General features: G+C 43.0%; 1 protein-coding gene across 1 annotated transcript in view; it reads right to left on the bottom strand.

The window, feature by feature from the left end:
* Positions 1 to 6,631: 6,631 nt before the first annotated feature.
* The window catches only part of LOC106566564 (NUAK family SNF1-like kinase 1), a 62,702-nt gene continuing 54,241 nt past the window's right edge, over positions 6,632 to 15,092 (bottom strand). The window contains exons 5-7 of the mRNA XM_014134688.2: positions 10,676 to 10,795; positions 10,379 to 10,511; positions 6,632 to 10,261 (exon numbers count right to left, since the gene is read on the bottom strand). Of these exons, the coding sequence (XP_013990163.2) occupies positions 9,018 to 10,261; positions 10,379 to 10,511; positions 10,676 to 10,795 (1,497 nt within the window). The 3' untranslated portion in view covers positions 6,632 to 9,017. The remainder of the gene's footprint in view (positions 10,262 to 10,378; positions 10,512 to 10,675; positions 10,796 to 15,092) is intronic.

Below are 15,092 nucleotides of genomic sequence, written 5' to 3'. Positions count from 1 at the left end.
TTTTATTTTATTTTGGATCATGCGGCTCTGTTGGGCTAAATTGCTGTGAGCGTTGCTATCTGTCCCGGGAACCTGCCAGATTACGCATTGTGGGAGAGACACGAAAGCCCAGCTAGCCTAGCTGGCTCGGTGGTCTCAAATGGTGGCCGCTATTGAATGTTTCCAGCGCTGCAGGAGCTGTGTTTACTTTGCTTTGTTCCTGGACTATGTGGACCGCGTTGGCTTTCAATGTAGCAACTGCTTGCTTGCGGAGGACTACAGGAGCGAAGTAGCTACTCTTAGCAAGCAAGTAGAAACCTACACAACTACTGGGGAACCCACGCCCGCCTACTTTTTCTTGTTCTTCCACTCCGGTAGCCGGACGCCACGCTGGTCTGGTGGAAGTTTCGCCGCCGTGTCGGCTCTCCACAGCCGGCTGGCCGGTGGTCGGCAGGGTTCCATCCCTGAAGGGGATGTACTCGTTACATTTTGAATGCTTAGGACAGGAAAATTGTCAAATTCACACACTTATCAAGAGAACATGTCGTCATCCTTACTGCGTCTGACCTGGCGGACTCACTAAACACAAATGCATCTTTTGTAAATGATGTCTGAATGTTGGAGTGTGACCCTGGCTATCCATACATTTTAAAAACAAGAAAATGGTGCCGCCTGCTTGCTCAATATAAGGAATTTAAAATGATTTATACTTTTACTTTTGATACTTATGTAAGTATGTTTTAGCAATTACATTTACTTTTAATATTTAAGTATTTTACTGGGTGACTTTCACTTTTACTTGAGTAACTTTCTATTAAGTTATCTAAACTTTTACTGTCGTATGACATTTAGGTACTTTTTCCACCACTGGTTCTGTGCCAGTGGTACCAAATTGACACGTGTTATTACTTGGCACGTTCTGGTACTTACTAAATTCAGCAAAAAAAGAAACATCCCTTTTTCAGGACCCTGTCTTTCAAAGATAATTCGTAAAAATCCAAATAACTTCACACATCTTCATTGTAAAGGGTTTAAACACTGTTTCCCATGCTTGTTCAATGACCCATAAACAATTAATGAACATGCACCTGTGGAACGGCCGTTAAGACACTAACAGCTTACAGACGATAGGCAATTAAGGTCACAATTATGAAAACTTAAATTGCAATGTCCTGATTGTCCGCGCAGTGGCAGACCACGTGTAACAACACCTGCACAGGATCAGTACATCCGAACATCACACCTGCGGGACAGGTACAGGATGGCAACAACAACTGCCCAAGTTACACCAGGAACGCACAATCCCTCCATCAGTGCTCAGACTGTCCGCAATAGGCTGAGAGGACGTTTCTTTTTTGCTGAGTTTACTTTGGCTGTTAGTCTTTATCACATTTGTGTGAAAATCATCCAGAACGCCGCAGCCCGTCTGGTGTTCAACCTTCCCAAGTTCTCTCACGTCACCCCGCTCCTCCGCTCTCTCCACTGGCTTCCAGTTGAAGCTCGCATCCGCTACAAGACCATGGTGATTGCCTACGGAGCTGTGAAGGGAACGGCACCTCCATACCTTCAGGCTCTGATCAGGCCCTACACCCAAACAAGGGCACTGCGTTCATCCACCACTGGCCTGCTGGCCCCCCTACCTCTGAGGAAGCACAGTTCCCGCTCAGCCCAGTCAAAACTGTTCGCTGCTCTGGCACCCCAATGGTGGAACAAGCTCCCTCACGACGCCAGGACAGCGGAGTCAATCACCACCTTCCGGAGACACCTGAAACCCCACCTCTTTAAGGAATACCTAGGATAGGATAAAGTAATCCTTCTACCCCCCCCCCCTTAAAATATTTAGATGCACTATTGTAAAGTGGTTGTTCCACTGGATATCATAAGGTGAATGCACCATTTTGTAAGTCGCTCTGGATAAGAGCGTCTGCTAAATGACTTAAATGTAAATGTAAATGTAAATGCATTTAGCTGATGCACATACATTAAAGACCTATGAAAAATGGACAAACGGATTGACTGATTAATAAACGGAAAATATATGATCATGTGACATTTCAGTTGCAGAGCAACACAAACAGAGTCAGGCTTCCACAAATATGATCTCCTCAGGCCTAGAAACCCACCTCTGCCTCCCACCATGGTTGCCAGATTGTGTTACGAAACCCATAACTAGCCTATTGATTTTGCTGCACTTGTTAAGTCTAGGTGTCTTAGGTCTATTTAACTGGTCTGTAACCTGACTCGTTAAGTCTAGGGGTCTTAGGTCTATTTAACTGGTCTGGAACCTGACTCGTTAAGTCTATGGGTCTAAGGTCTAGTTAACTGGTCTGGAACCTGACTCGTTAAGTCTAGGTGTCTTAGGTCTATTTAACTGGTCTGTAACCTGACTCGTTAAGTCTGGGGTCTTAGGTCTATTTAACTGGTTTGTAACCTGACTCGTTAAGTCTAGGGGTCTAAGGTCTATTTAACTGGTCTGTAACCTGAATGGATGTGTGCATTCATGTGAGAAATCAGCATATGTGCATAGGTGTTGAATGTACATGTTCCCAGGGAGACAGCAACTTACTGAGTTCAGGGCCAGCTCTGTCTTGACCTCTTAGTCGGCCAGTCCAAGCAGAGTATTTTTTGTTCAGATGGTGATGAAAATAAACTTCCAAAACTGAAAAATACAGACATGCCCCAAACTAAAGACTCAAAACCCCCAAAAATGTCTCATGACCACCAAACAAAACCTGCAGTCTTACGGCTTACCAGCTGGGACACTCACTAACAATCCCCCTAATTGGCTACACATGATGTGCTTATCAACCAGGCTCAGTATTTGGACAAGGTTGCTGCTGCCCCCTGGGGGATGGAGTGTGGAAGTGTATCGTGGATAGTGTGTTTGTCTATGTCTTAACACTAACCTAACAGTACCACTTCAGTCCAATACAATGATCTGACCTCAAGACTTGGCAATCTCTGAAGACAAAAGGGTTTAAACTATTTACCCTGACTCCATACACTGTCAAAGCTGCCAGTTTTAGGACTTTGGTCAGAAACTGTAAAATGGTGCAAAATCTGGCATTTGTCACTCAGCTTGAAAAGCCAGTTGAGACATGAATAGCCCTACCCCTGGAAATTAGACAATCTCTTCATGTTCCTCTGTATGTTCCTGAATTATTATCGCTTTTTCATTGACCAAAGCCTAATTTCTCAAATGAAGCAGTTTGAATCCTTTTTAATGTTTGGAAAGGACAAACTGTGGCTATGCTTCTATGTTTTGTTTTGGGGCCAAAGGTTTTCCTAAATAATGATGTGTAATGGAAATATGGCCCTGGAGACCGGACCATTGAAGGACCATTGCATAGTTAGAGTTCCATGGTTGATGGCTGTTGATGCCACTGCTCATTGTAGCTGTCAGCTGAACATTAACTCAACATTTTAAAGGGGGATGTTACGTAAGGTTATGGCTCTGTCCTGATGTGAAGTCAAGAGCTGTTTTGAAAGGTTGTCAACAACAACCTACAGCCCTGGACTCCATCCTTCATTAAACACGTCAGTTGACGGAGTAGACTTCCACTCACAAACACTGCAAGCTGAGGTTGAGTTATGTATTCACGATATGTACACAAGTCAACCTCAGCCTGCAGTGTTTGTGAGTGGAAGTCTACTCCGTCAACTGGCGTCCCCTAACATGTCACTGATGTGTTTAGTGAAGGATGTTGGTGATCTGTTCAATCCAAAAATGGTCCAGTTACAGTGAGGGAAAAAAGTATTTGATCCCCTGCTGATTTTGTACGTTTGCCCACTGACAAAGAAATGATCAGTCTATAATTTTAATGGTAGGTTTATTTGAACAGTGAGAGACAGAATAACAACAAAAAAATCCATAAAAACGCATGTCAAAAATGTTATAAAATGATTTGCATTTTAATGAGGGAAATAAGTATTTGACCCCTCTGCAAAACATGACTTAGTACTTGGTGGCAAAACCCTTGTTTACAATCACAGAGGTCAGACGTTTCTTGTAGTTGGCCACCAGGTTTGCACACATCTCAGGAGGGATTTTGTCCCACTCCTCTTTGCAGATCTTCTCCAAGTCATTAAGGTTTCGAGGCTGACGTTTGGCAACTCGAACCTTCAGCTCCCTCCACAGATTTTCTATGGGATTAAGGTCCGGAGACTGGCTAGGCCACTCCAGGACCTTAATGTGCTTCTTCTTGAGCCACTCCTTTGTTGCCTTGGCCATGTGTTTTGCGTCCTTGTCATGCTGGAATACCCATCCACGACCCATTTTCAATGCCCTGGCTGAGAGAAGGAGGTTCTCACCCAAGATATGACGGTACATGGCCCCGTCCATCGTCCCTTTGATGTGGTGAAGTTGTCCTGTCCCCTTAGTAGAAAAACACCCCCAAAGCATAATGTTTCCACCTCCATGTTTGACGGTGGGGGTGGTGTTCTTGGGGTCATAGGCAGCATTCCTCCTCCTCCAAACACGGCGAGTTGAGTTGATGCCAAAGAGCTCCATTTTGGTCTCATCTGACCACAACACTTTCACCCAGTTGTCCTCTGAATCATTCAGATGTTCATTGGAAAACTTCAGATGGGCATGTATATGTGCTTTCTTGAGCAGGGGGACCTTGCGGGCGCTGCAAGATTTCAGTCCTTCACGGCGTAGTGTGTTACCAATTGGTTTCTTGGTGACTATGGTCCCAGCCGCCTTGAGATCATTGACAAGATCCTCCCGTGTAGTTCTGGGCTGATTCCTCACCATTCTCATGATCATTGCAACTCCACGAGGTGAGATCTTGCATAGAGCCCCAGGCCGAGGGATATTAACAGTTCTTTTGTGTTTCTTCCATTTGCAAATAATCGCACCAAATGTTGTCACCTTCTCACCAAGCTGCTTGGCATTGTAGCCCATTCCAGCCTTGTGTAGGTCTACAATCTTGTCCCTGGCATCCTTGGAGAGCTCTTTGGTCTTGGTGGAGAGTTTGGAATCTGATTGATTGCTTCTGTGGACAGGTGTCTTTTTTACAGGTAACAAGCTGAGATTAGGAGCACTCCCTTTAAGAGTGTGCTCCTAATTTTTACATTTTAGTCATTTAGCAGACGCTCTTATCCAGATGCTCTTTCATACATTTTTTTTTTTCCCCCATACTGGTCCCCCATGGGAATCGAACCCACAACCCTGGCGTTGCAAACACCATGCTCTACCAACTGAGCCACACTAATCTCAGCTAGTTACCTGTATAAAAGACACCTGGGAGCCAGAAATCTTTCTGATTGAGAGGGGGTGAAATACTTATTTCCCGCATTAAAATGCAAATCAATTTATAACATTTTTGACATGCGTTTTTCTGGATTTTTTGTTGTTATTCTGTCTCTCACTGTTCAAATAAACCTACCATTAAAATTATAGACTGATCATTTCTTTGTCAGTGGGCAAACATACAAAATCAGCAGGGGATCAAATACTTTTTTCCCTCACTCTACCTGCATCACACATCCTGTGATTCCTCACAGTATCACCCAAAGAGAGGGGTCAGAGAAAGCTATACAACTTTGGGTATTGGAGCATGAAGTCTGATACCAACAGGCTCAAAGACAGTTTCTATCTACAAGACATCAGACTGCTGAACACTTGAACTGGACTGACCACCTGCTCTGATTTATCCCCCCTTGCACACACGCACACACACACACACACACACACACACACACACACACACACACACACACACACACACACACATGCATGCTTCACACACATCGCAACTGCTCCTACCAGACTCTTGTTATACTGCTCAGTTTAAACACTTGACCCCATCCCCCCGTTTCCCAATACATGTAACAATTAGATTCTAAATTGTGCCTTCCTGTATTATACTTATGCTAAAATGTTTATTCTATTCTACTGCCATTTACTTTATATTCCTATTCTTATATTTGATTATTTCTTATTGTTGTTGCCTGCAAGTAAACCTGCAAGTAAGCATTTCATTGGACGATATATAGATATATATCGATATATATATATATATGTATATATATATTTATATATACACAGTTGAAGTCGGAAGTTTACATACACTTAGGTTGGAGTCATTTAAACTCGTTTTTCAACCGCTCCACAAATTTCTTGATAACAACTATAGTTTTGGCAAGTCGGTTAGGACATCTACTTTGTGCATGACACAAGTAATTTTTCCAACAATTGTTTACAGACAGATTATTTCACTGTATCACAATTCCAGTGGGTCAGAAGTTTACATACACTAAGTTGACTGTGCCTTTAAACAGCTTGGAAAATTCCCGAAAATGATGTCATGGCTATAGAAGCTTCTGACAGGCTAATTGACATAATTCGAGTCAATTGGAGGTGTACCTGTGGATGTATTTCTGTGGACGTATATATACACTGAGATCATGTGACAGATCATGTGACACTGAGATTGCACACAGGTGGACTTTATTTAACTAATAATGTAACTTCTGAAGGTAATCGGTTGCACCAGATCTAATTTAGGGGCTTCATATCAAAGGGGGTGAATACGTATGCATGCACCACTTTTCAGGTTTTTATTTTTTATAATTTTTTGAAACAAGTAATTTTTTTCATTTCACTTCACCAATTTGGACTATTTTGTGTATGTCCATTACATGACATCCAAATAAAAACCTATTTAAATTACAGGTTGTAATGCATCAAAATAGGAAAAACGCCAAGGGGGTGAATACTTTTGCAAGCACTGTACGTATCAAGTAGATAAACACACTGCTCCAAAGTTAATGGAAAAGATTCTTGAAGCTGATACTAAAGAGAGGGATAAATGACTCTCACAGCATACAATCCATTATTCAAATGTTCTGTGTTGCTTAGCTGAATGTTATTCTTACCACCGTTCTTGGGTAAATGTTAGTTTAGTGTTGCCTGAGCCATGACATCATTAAGTCTCCCTGAAAAGAATAGGATTAGCCATTTAAGCAACACCATCCTTTTCTGATGCGGATGAAGAAAAAAAAAACACTTTAGAGTCAACCTGAGATTACAAAGGCTGCCTTTGTGTCAGTCTTTCTGATGGCATGAGGTGACATGGTGACGGTTTGGCTAGACTATGACCTAGACTCGCTCCATAGAGGGGATTGTGGTATGGACTGCATTTGCAACAGAGAGGCAAGGCATCAGTCATTTTGTGTTTGTGACTCCAGTCAGTAGAGTGCACTACTTCAGATGGTTTCTAATCGTAGCAAATGAACAGAACATGGAAATGGACTTTAGAGTAAATATGTCTTTGTGTAGAGGGACAGAATGGTTTCTGCTATCGATCAAAAACAACCACTACTGGCACATTATAAACACAGCGCTCTGTTCTCCCTTATGTTCCCCTACTTATGGTCAATCCAGGGAAAAGGCCTCTCGACTGCAGAGAACAGAGAAGTGTTGTCTAAAAATGGCTGTTCTGTTCGGTATTAGATAGGCGTTTTATAATCACTATCATGATTGTATTTTAAAAAGCTCCTATTTTTGTGTCCAGTAAATGCTTGTTTAATCTGTCATCTCCATTGGCTCAAAATGTTTTCTCAGCGTCTTATTTCTAGACCTCCAGTCATCTGTGAAAGTGCCAGGGACACAAATCAGTCAAGTTAATACCTCAAACACTTCCTGCAATTTATGATAAGAAATGAATGGATTTTTTGGTCGTTGCTCATTCTGGATGAAGTGAGACAGCAGAAAGCATTAGGCCTATTTCCAGAAAAAAAAGTATTCATTTTCATCATTCCATGTATTTATTTTTTCTTTCACTTTACCAAAACGGTTAAACCAATCCAAAAACCAAAGCAATAATACTTTATGTAACTACCTCCTTGCCTCCCAGTCAAATGTAATCACATACCCTTACACTTTTCCAGCGTACAGATCCCAGATTTCAAATCCTCAAAGTCTCATTCAATCTTCCAGTCTGTTTGACCATAAGATCACATTCCATGGTAACATGACATATATATATATATATATATATATATATGAATACTCATGCTGTCGGTAAAATCAGATGAAACATTTGAAATAAGAGTAATATTACATGTCTTGTGGCACAGATATAACACATCCACGTTTACACCATTTGGTTTCACCCCAGTCAAAGACATACACTGTACAGACATTTAGATAATTGTTTTATCCAAAGTGACTTAGAATTAACACATAAAATCTGTATATTATACAGTATATTTGGCCCATGCAGGAATCAAACAACTCAAGTCTGATGCTGCAAACAGCATGCTTGAATTAAAGGAACAATTTTAACTATGTCTTATATTAGCTTAGCTTCGTTTCCACAGGAGTCCATAGACATTTTATTTGTATTTAACCCTTATCTTACCAGGTAAGTTGACTGAAAACACATTGTCATTTACAACAACGACCTGGGGAATAGTTACATGGGAGAGAAGGTGGGATGAATGATCCAACTGCAAGTAGGGGATGATCAGATGGCCATGATGGTATGAGGGCCAGATTGGGAATGCCATGTGGTCTCCTGTACAGTGTTGACTTAGTTCACATAGGAGTCCTTAAAGTCAGTGATAGCTTCATTCACACAGTTAAAGAGAACTAAGCTGTTTTATCCCATCACTAGGACAGCAGTCTCAATCCATTCCAATCAGTAACTGATCATGATGAAATAAACAATTTCTTGATGACTTTCCTTCAACATACGATCACTGCAGGTTGTATGACTAGGTGCTTCCGCCAAATTATTTATTGTTATTTGTCATTTGGTTAGCAAAGACAAAGTCAGTCAGTAATTTGGGCCTATCAGACAGCACCAGTAACTGATATTACAAGCGTCCAGTCATCTCTTGGGCGTATCATATTGTGGGCACATTGCTTTACCCAGGCCTTGCTGATGCATGCCTGATCTTACAACACCTGGATAGGTATTTTATGTATCAGCTACCCACATCATATGTTATAGCAATCTGGTGCCCGACGGGACAGTTGATGACGTGGCACGCAACCATTGGTTGAGCAGGGGAACGCAACCTTTATCTTATCTTAGCATCTCCCGTCTCTCCTCCAATGACATCTCATCTTCCTCCTCTCTGCCCCGCCCCCGCCCTCTTCCAAATCCAATCCCGTCTGCTGCCCTTGTGACCGGGTCCTCGAGTTCCTCCTCTGAGCTGCAAGCACTGCGTTGGGCGCCCCGGGAGAAGATCCTGCGGCGTGATTGGGCGCTGAGGTCCAGCAGGTCAAAAGAATCGGAGGAGAGGAAGCTGTCCTCACTCACCACGCTGGGGGGTCTGCTGCCCCCGGAGGCCTGATGGAGCTGGTGCAGGGCCTCAGGGAAATGGGCCAGAGCTGAGGATAAGGAGTGATGAAGGGCATCAGGGAGGTCCAGGCTGCGTGAGAACTTGCCGTTGCGCTTTAGAATGCCTTTCCTCCTTCTCACTGCTTCCGTCCGCATCGTTGGACTGTCCTCTGAGCTGGGGGAGCGGGAGTGGGGCTCGTAAGAGCAGCACATATCTCCATCAACCCCTCTACCTCCTACTCCTGTGCCCGCTCCAGACATCCCTCTCTCTGGGGACGAGCAGTACCCTGACTCACAACCGTACAGGTTCTTTAGGATCCCCTTCTTGGGCATCTTGGAGGAGGAATGGGAGAACATAGAGGGGGCAGGCAGGCTTGTGGACAGACCATCACTGTGTGAGTGAGTGTGTGTGTGAACTCTGTGGGATTGGGGAGGCAGGTTGCAGGGCTGGGAGGAGGAGTTCTCCCCCATCACCCTAGAAGGGGGCAGGAAGGCTGAATCAAAGCTCCGCTGGGGTTTCAGAATCCCCTTTGGTTTCTTCCTCTCGACCTGGCCTATGGAGGAAGAGGAAATGGAGGTGGCAGTGGTGGTGGTGTTGATGGCAGTTGTAGTACAAACTGGACTACATACTCCCAGTGCATTCTGGGGGATAGCGTTCTCCTTACGCGACTTCCTTATACTTGACCTCTCCCCCCTCGACCTCCCCCCTCCCCCGCGATCACCCTTCAGGGGGAAGCTGAAGTAGAACGGGTGAGGGTGAGCGGAAGGGTCAGAGCTTGGACAACTGGTTGCCGTGGCAACCCTGTTCTGCCAGTCGATGTAGCGGGCGAGCAGCGGGGAGGGGCAGTCCTGGTGGGGGGATGAGGGGCAGTCACATACACTGTCCTCATAGCCCCAGTTGACCCACCAGTGGTTGGCTATGTCCTCCACCGTGGCCCTCTCCTCTACACGCACCGTCAGCAGCCAGTCAATCAGGGCACAGGCATCTGTGTGGAGGGGACAGACACAGGCAGGGCTCAGTACAAACACCACGGTTTACAGGACAGTCATGGACTAACAGGTTAACAGATCCTTGTGAGACTGCAGGTGATGTGTAGGCTTACCTGAAGGAGGATTTGGTCTGCGGTAGCGTCCCTGGCTGATCTGCTCTGTGAGCGCTCTGTAGCTGGCCCCGTCAAACGGCATACTGCCATACACCAGCGCATACAGCAAGACTCCCATAGCCCAGCAGTCCACCTGACACACACCCAGGAGAAACACAGGGAAACAGTGTAAGGGTGTGTGTGTGTGTGTGTGTGTGTGTGTGTGTGTGTGTGTGTGTGTGTGTGTGTGTGTGTGTGTGTGTGTGTGTGTGTGTGTGTGTGTGTGTGTGTGTGTGTGTGTGTGTGTTGTCCTCTCACCTCTGGGCCGTGATAGGGCAGTCCCTTGACTATCTCTGGGGAGGCGTATAGAGGACTCCCACAGTACGTCTGGAGCAAATTGCCCTTTTTAAAGTGGTTGGACAGGCCAAAGTCAGCCAGCTACAGACAGAGAGAGACAGAGGGAGAGAGACAGAGAGAGAGAGAGAGCAGAGAGAGGGGGAGAGGAGAGAGAAAGAGGGAGAGAGAGGCATTTTAGGTTAGCTATTGAACAAAGAAATCTAATTTTAATATTTCTCTAAAATAGTTTGACAGCTGAGCACCAGTGACATGATATACTGAATGGATACTTAATGTCATGAGAGAACATCAGGGACATATTTTACTGTAGACCCCAGGCCAGACTGCTGTCTGCTGTTACGTGGAGTCAAGAAGCACACATAATGATGATATAATGGGCTAATTAGTCTGTGATAAAGTAACACAGACACACACGTACGTTACAAATTCCATCCTGGTGACTGCTTTCCCTGTATTAACCTTGTGGTAGAACACAACAACCCACCACAACACTCCATTCAGTTATTTCCAAAGGGCCAGAAATAGACGTGCGGTCAGGTTTGGCCAACGCAAGCCAGAGGATATAGGAGAGAGCCAAGAACAGCATCCAACAAACACTCATGTATCAGGACCTCAGAAGGGTGAGGGCCCAGGGGTGCCAGAATGTAGCCTGAGGACCAGGGTCGTCATTGCTATCTTGAGTGAATATTAACACGCGCCCTAGTGGCACTGACAATAGAAAGACCTATTGCCTATCCTAGATCAAAATGACCCTTGACCTTACACACAATTACCTCCTCATGCACCTTCTGTTGTGTGTGTATCTACTGTTCAGATGTATGATCTTCTGTTGTGTGTGTATGTGCTGTTCAGATGTAGGATCTTCTGTTGTGTGTGTATGTGCTGTTCAGATGTAGGATCTTCTGTTGTGTGTGTATGTGCTGTTCAGATGTAGGATCTTCTGTTGTGTGTGTATGTGCTGTTCAGATGTAGGATCTTCTGTTGTGTGTGTATGTGCTGTTCAGATGTAGGATCTTCTGTTGTGTGTGTGTCTACTGTTCAGATGTAGGATCTTCTGTTGTGTGTGTGTCTACTGTTCAGATGTAGGATCTTCTGTTGTGTGTGTGTCTACTGTTCAGATGTAGGATCTTCTGTTGTGTGTGTGTCTACTGTTCAGATGTAGGATTTTTTTTTAATTAACCAATCCACCGCCCCCCCTCTTCAGAGGACAAATATCTTAGTTTTTTTTACAGCTTTTTTGCTACATTTACATACGTACATTTTAAATTCATGGTACTTTTCTATAAAGCAGTCACATAACAATAATACATTACCAAACATAAACTATTTAATCCCGCCCCTCAGCCACTCTCAGACCATCCCACCTATCATCATAGACCATCCTCGTTTGGTTTCCATGTGCCATATATTTTTCTATTCTGCTGTGATGTTTTACATACATTTTGAACCTTTCTAATGATAAATTATCCACAGCTTGTGAGATAAAGAAAACCTTTCCTACCAGTATTATTATATTATTTATTGACTGACTATGGCTTTCAAACTCGCACCAACACTGCTATTTCACTGCTATTTCACTATTTCACGTTCACCGGACGTGCTTGTTGCACCCTCGACAACTACTATGATTATTATTATTTGACCATGCTGGTCATTTATGAACATTTTAACATCTTGACCATGTTCTGTTATAATATCCACCCTGCACAGCCAGAAGAGGACTGGCCACCCCTCATAGCCTGGTTCCTCTCTAGGTTTCTTCCTAGGTTTTTGGCCTTTCTAGGGAGTTTTTCCTAGGGAGTTTTTCCTAGCCACCGTGCTTCTTTCACATGCATTGCTTGCTGTTTGGGGTTTTAGGCTGGGTTTCTGTACAGCACTTTGAGATATCAGCTGATGTACGAAGGGCTATATAAATCCATTTGATTTGATTTGATTTATTTGTAGTGTTCATTTGTTGTGTGTCTATAGTTTTTTAAATGTTGTGTCAGTGTATGTAAGTTGTTTTGTCTGAAACGTTGTTCCCTCTGCTGCTATTGGACCAGGTCTCTCTTGGAAAAGAGATGTTATCTCAATGAGAAAATCCTGTATAAATAAAGGTTAAATAAATAAATAGAATTGTAAGGTTAATTTTAAGTGAATGTTGGGATTTTTTAACCATTCCTGAACCTGTGACCAGAAACAAGCTACATAGGGTCAATATCAGAATAAATGATCTATTGATTCTGTCTCTTCGCAGCAAAATGTAGGATCTTAATGTAGGATCTTAATTGGAACTGTATTGTCGCAGCAAAATATTCCCGCTGTAACAGGATTTGAACATTTAGCCCATAATGTTGCTTGATCAGTGGTTAGGCTATAAGCTGGCCAAAAGTAGGTTACATGAAAAGTGCAATACTGTTAATATAACCGTGTGTTAGTGTGGGTTTTCAGTAAATTTATGTAAATCAGGAAGCTCATCTATTTTTCCTGATCAAATTAAGATCCTACATCTCTGCATGTGTGTTTATACAAATATATTACAGTGGATTTATATCATAATTGGGGAAGTATGTGTGCGTGGTGTAAATTGTACCTGGCTCCAGCACCAGTCAGCCGGACAGAGTTAAGCCTGCATGCCATTCCTGCTCTCATTTTGTTCCTCTAGTTCTTAGAAGAGGCATTCTTTTGCCCTGACACACAAACACACACAGCGCCTCTCTCCATAGCTCCTCTGCCCACACGTGCCTGAGGATTAGCTGAACTATTATCAGAGGCTTGGAAGGTATGCAAGCTACCTGCTGCATCTCCCCTCATACTGTACACCTATCACTATATAGAAACTGGGTCAGTAGAAAACTATTAGTGGTGTAAAGTACTTAAGTAAATATACTTTATAGTGCTACTTAAGTCATTTTTGGGGGTATCTGTACTTTACTATTACATTTTTTTTTTACAACTTGTACTCCACTACATTCCTTAAGATAATAATGTACTTTTTACTCCATTAATGTTTCCTGACACCCAAAGTACTTGTTACATTTTGAATGCTTAACAGGACAGGAATATGGTTAAATTCACACAAGACAACATCCCTGGTCATCCCTATTGCCTCTGACGTGGCAGACTCACTAAACACAAATGCTTAATTTGTAAATTGTCTGAGTGTTGGAGTGTGCCCTTGACTATCCTTAATTTAATAAACAAGAAAATTGTGCTGTTTGGATTGCCTAATAAAAGTAATTTGAAATGATTTATAATTTTACTTTTGATACATAAGTATAGTTTTGCAATTACATTTACTTTTGATGCTTAAGTATATTTAAAACCAAATACTTTGACTTTTACTCAAGTAATATTTTACTGGGTGACACCTTTACTTGAGTCATTTTCTATTACGTCATCTTTACTTTTACTCAAGTATGACAATTGGGTACTTTTTCCACCACTGACTATTATAGGTGCTTACAGGTTGTCAAAACAGTATCATCATAATATTAGGCCCAACCAAAATCATCTGCAAGTCAGATACTATCTTTAGATGGAAATAATTCTCAAAATATTTTATGTTTTACAACCAGGTTGTCATGCCATCAGCGGACAACCAGGTTGTCATGCCATCAGCGTACAACCAGGTTGTCATGCCATCAGCGTACAACCAGGTTGTCATGCCATCAGCGTACAACCAGGTTGTCATGCAATCAGCGTACAACCAGGTTGTCATGCAATCAGCGTACAACCAGGTTGTCATGCCATCAGCGTACAACCAGGTTGTCATGCCATCAGCGTACAACCAGGTTGTCATGCCATCAGCGTACAACCAGGTTGTCATGCCATCAGCGTACAACCAGGTTGTCATGCCATCAGCGGAGGGATATAACATAACATCAGGTGAAGACACATTTCCAGAAATGTTCACTTTACCTACCCATAAAAGTATCTAGTTGGCATGGTGAAATTAAGTACAGTCAATCAATCAAAATGGTCAAAACTAATCCTAATGTTTTTACAAGAACAATTGTTCCCTGACATACTATGTAACGCCGTTTGGGTCTTTGCGTGTCAAAAAAGATACACGTCAAATAACACTATTTGATGCTTCAAATAACAATATGAAAATGATATGAAAGGGTTGGCCAATTAAGTGATAATGCCCGAGAAGCCGGTGTTTAAAGGATATATTGGCACGAGTGTTATTAGGCCCGAGACGAAGTCAATGAATTTATTCATACCATTTCATCCTTCCACAAGATATAGTCCTGACACAAATCTAGGGTTGCTACGCAAGCCGTCTGCAGGTTCGTTCTATCGGTTCGGTTGCTAGAGACGCTACCCAGTTGTTCAGTCTTTGTTCTGTATCTATGCACGCGACCCAGTCGTTTCCTTTTAAATGTTCCATTGC

The sequence above is a fragment of the Salmo salar genome, chromosome ssa13 (genome assembly GCF_905237065.1).
Source record: "Salmo salar chromosome ssa13, Ssal_v3.1, whole genome shotgun sequence".
NCBI classification, from domain to species: Eukaryota; Metazoa; Chordata; class Actinopteri; order Salmoniformes; family Salmonidae; genus Salmo; species Salmo salar.
The sequence above is the reverse complement of the archived record's forward strand: the minus strand, read 5'-3'. Positions and strand labels throughout refer to the sequence as shown.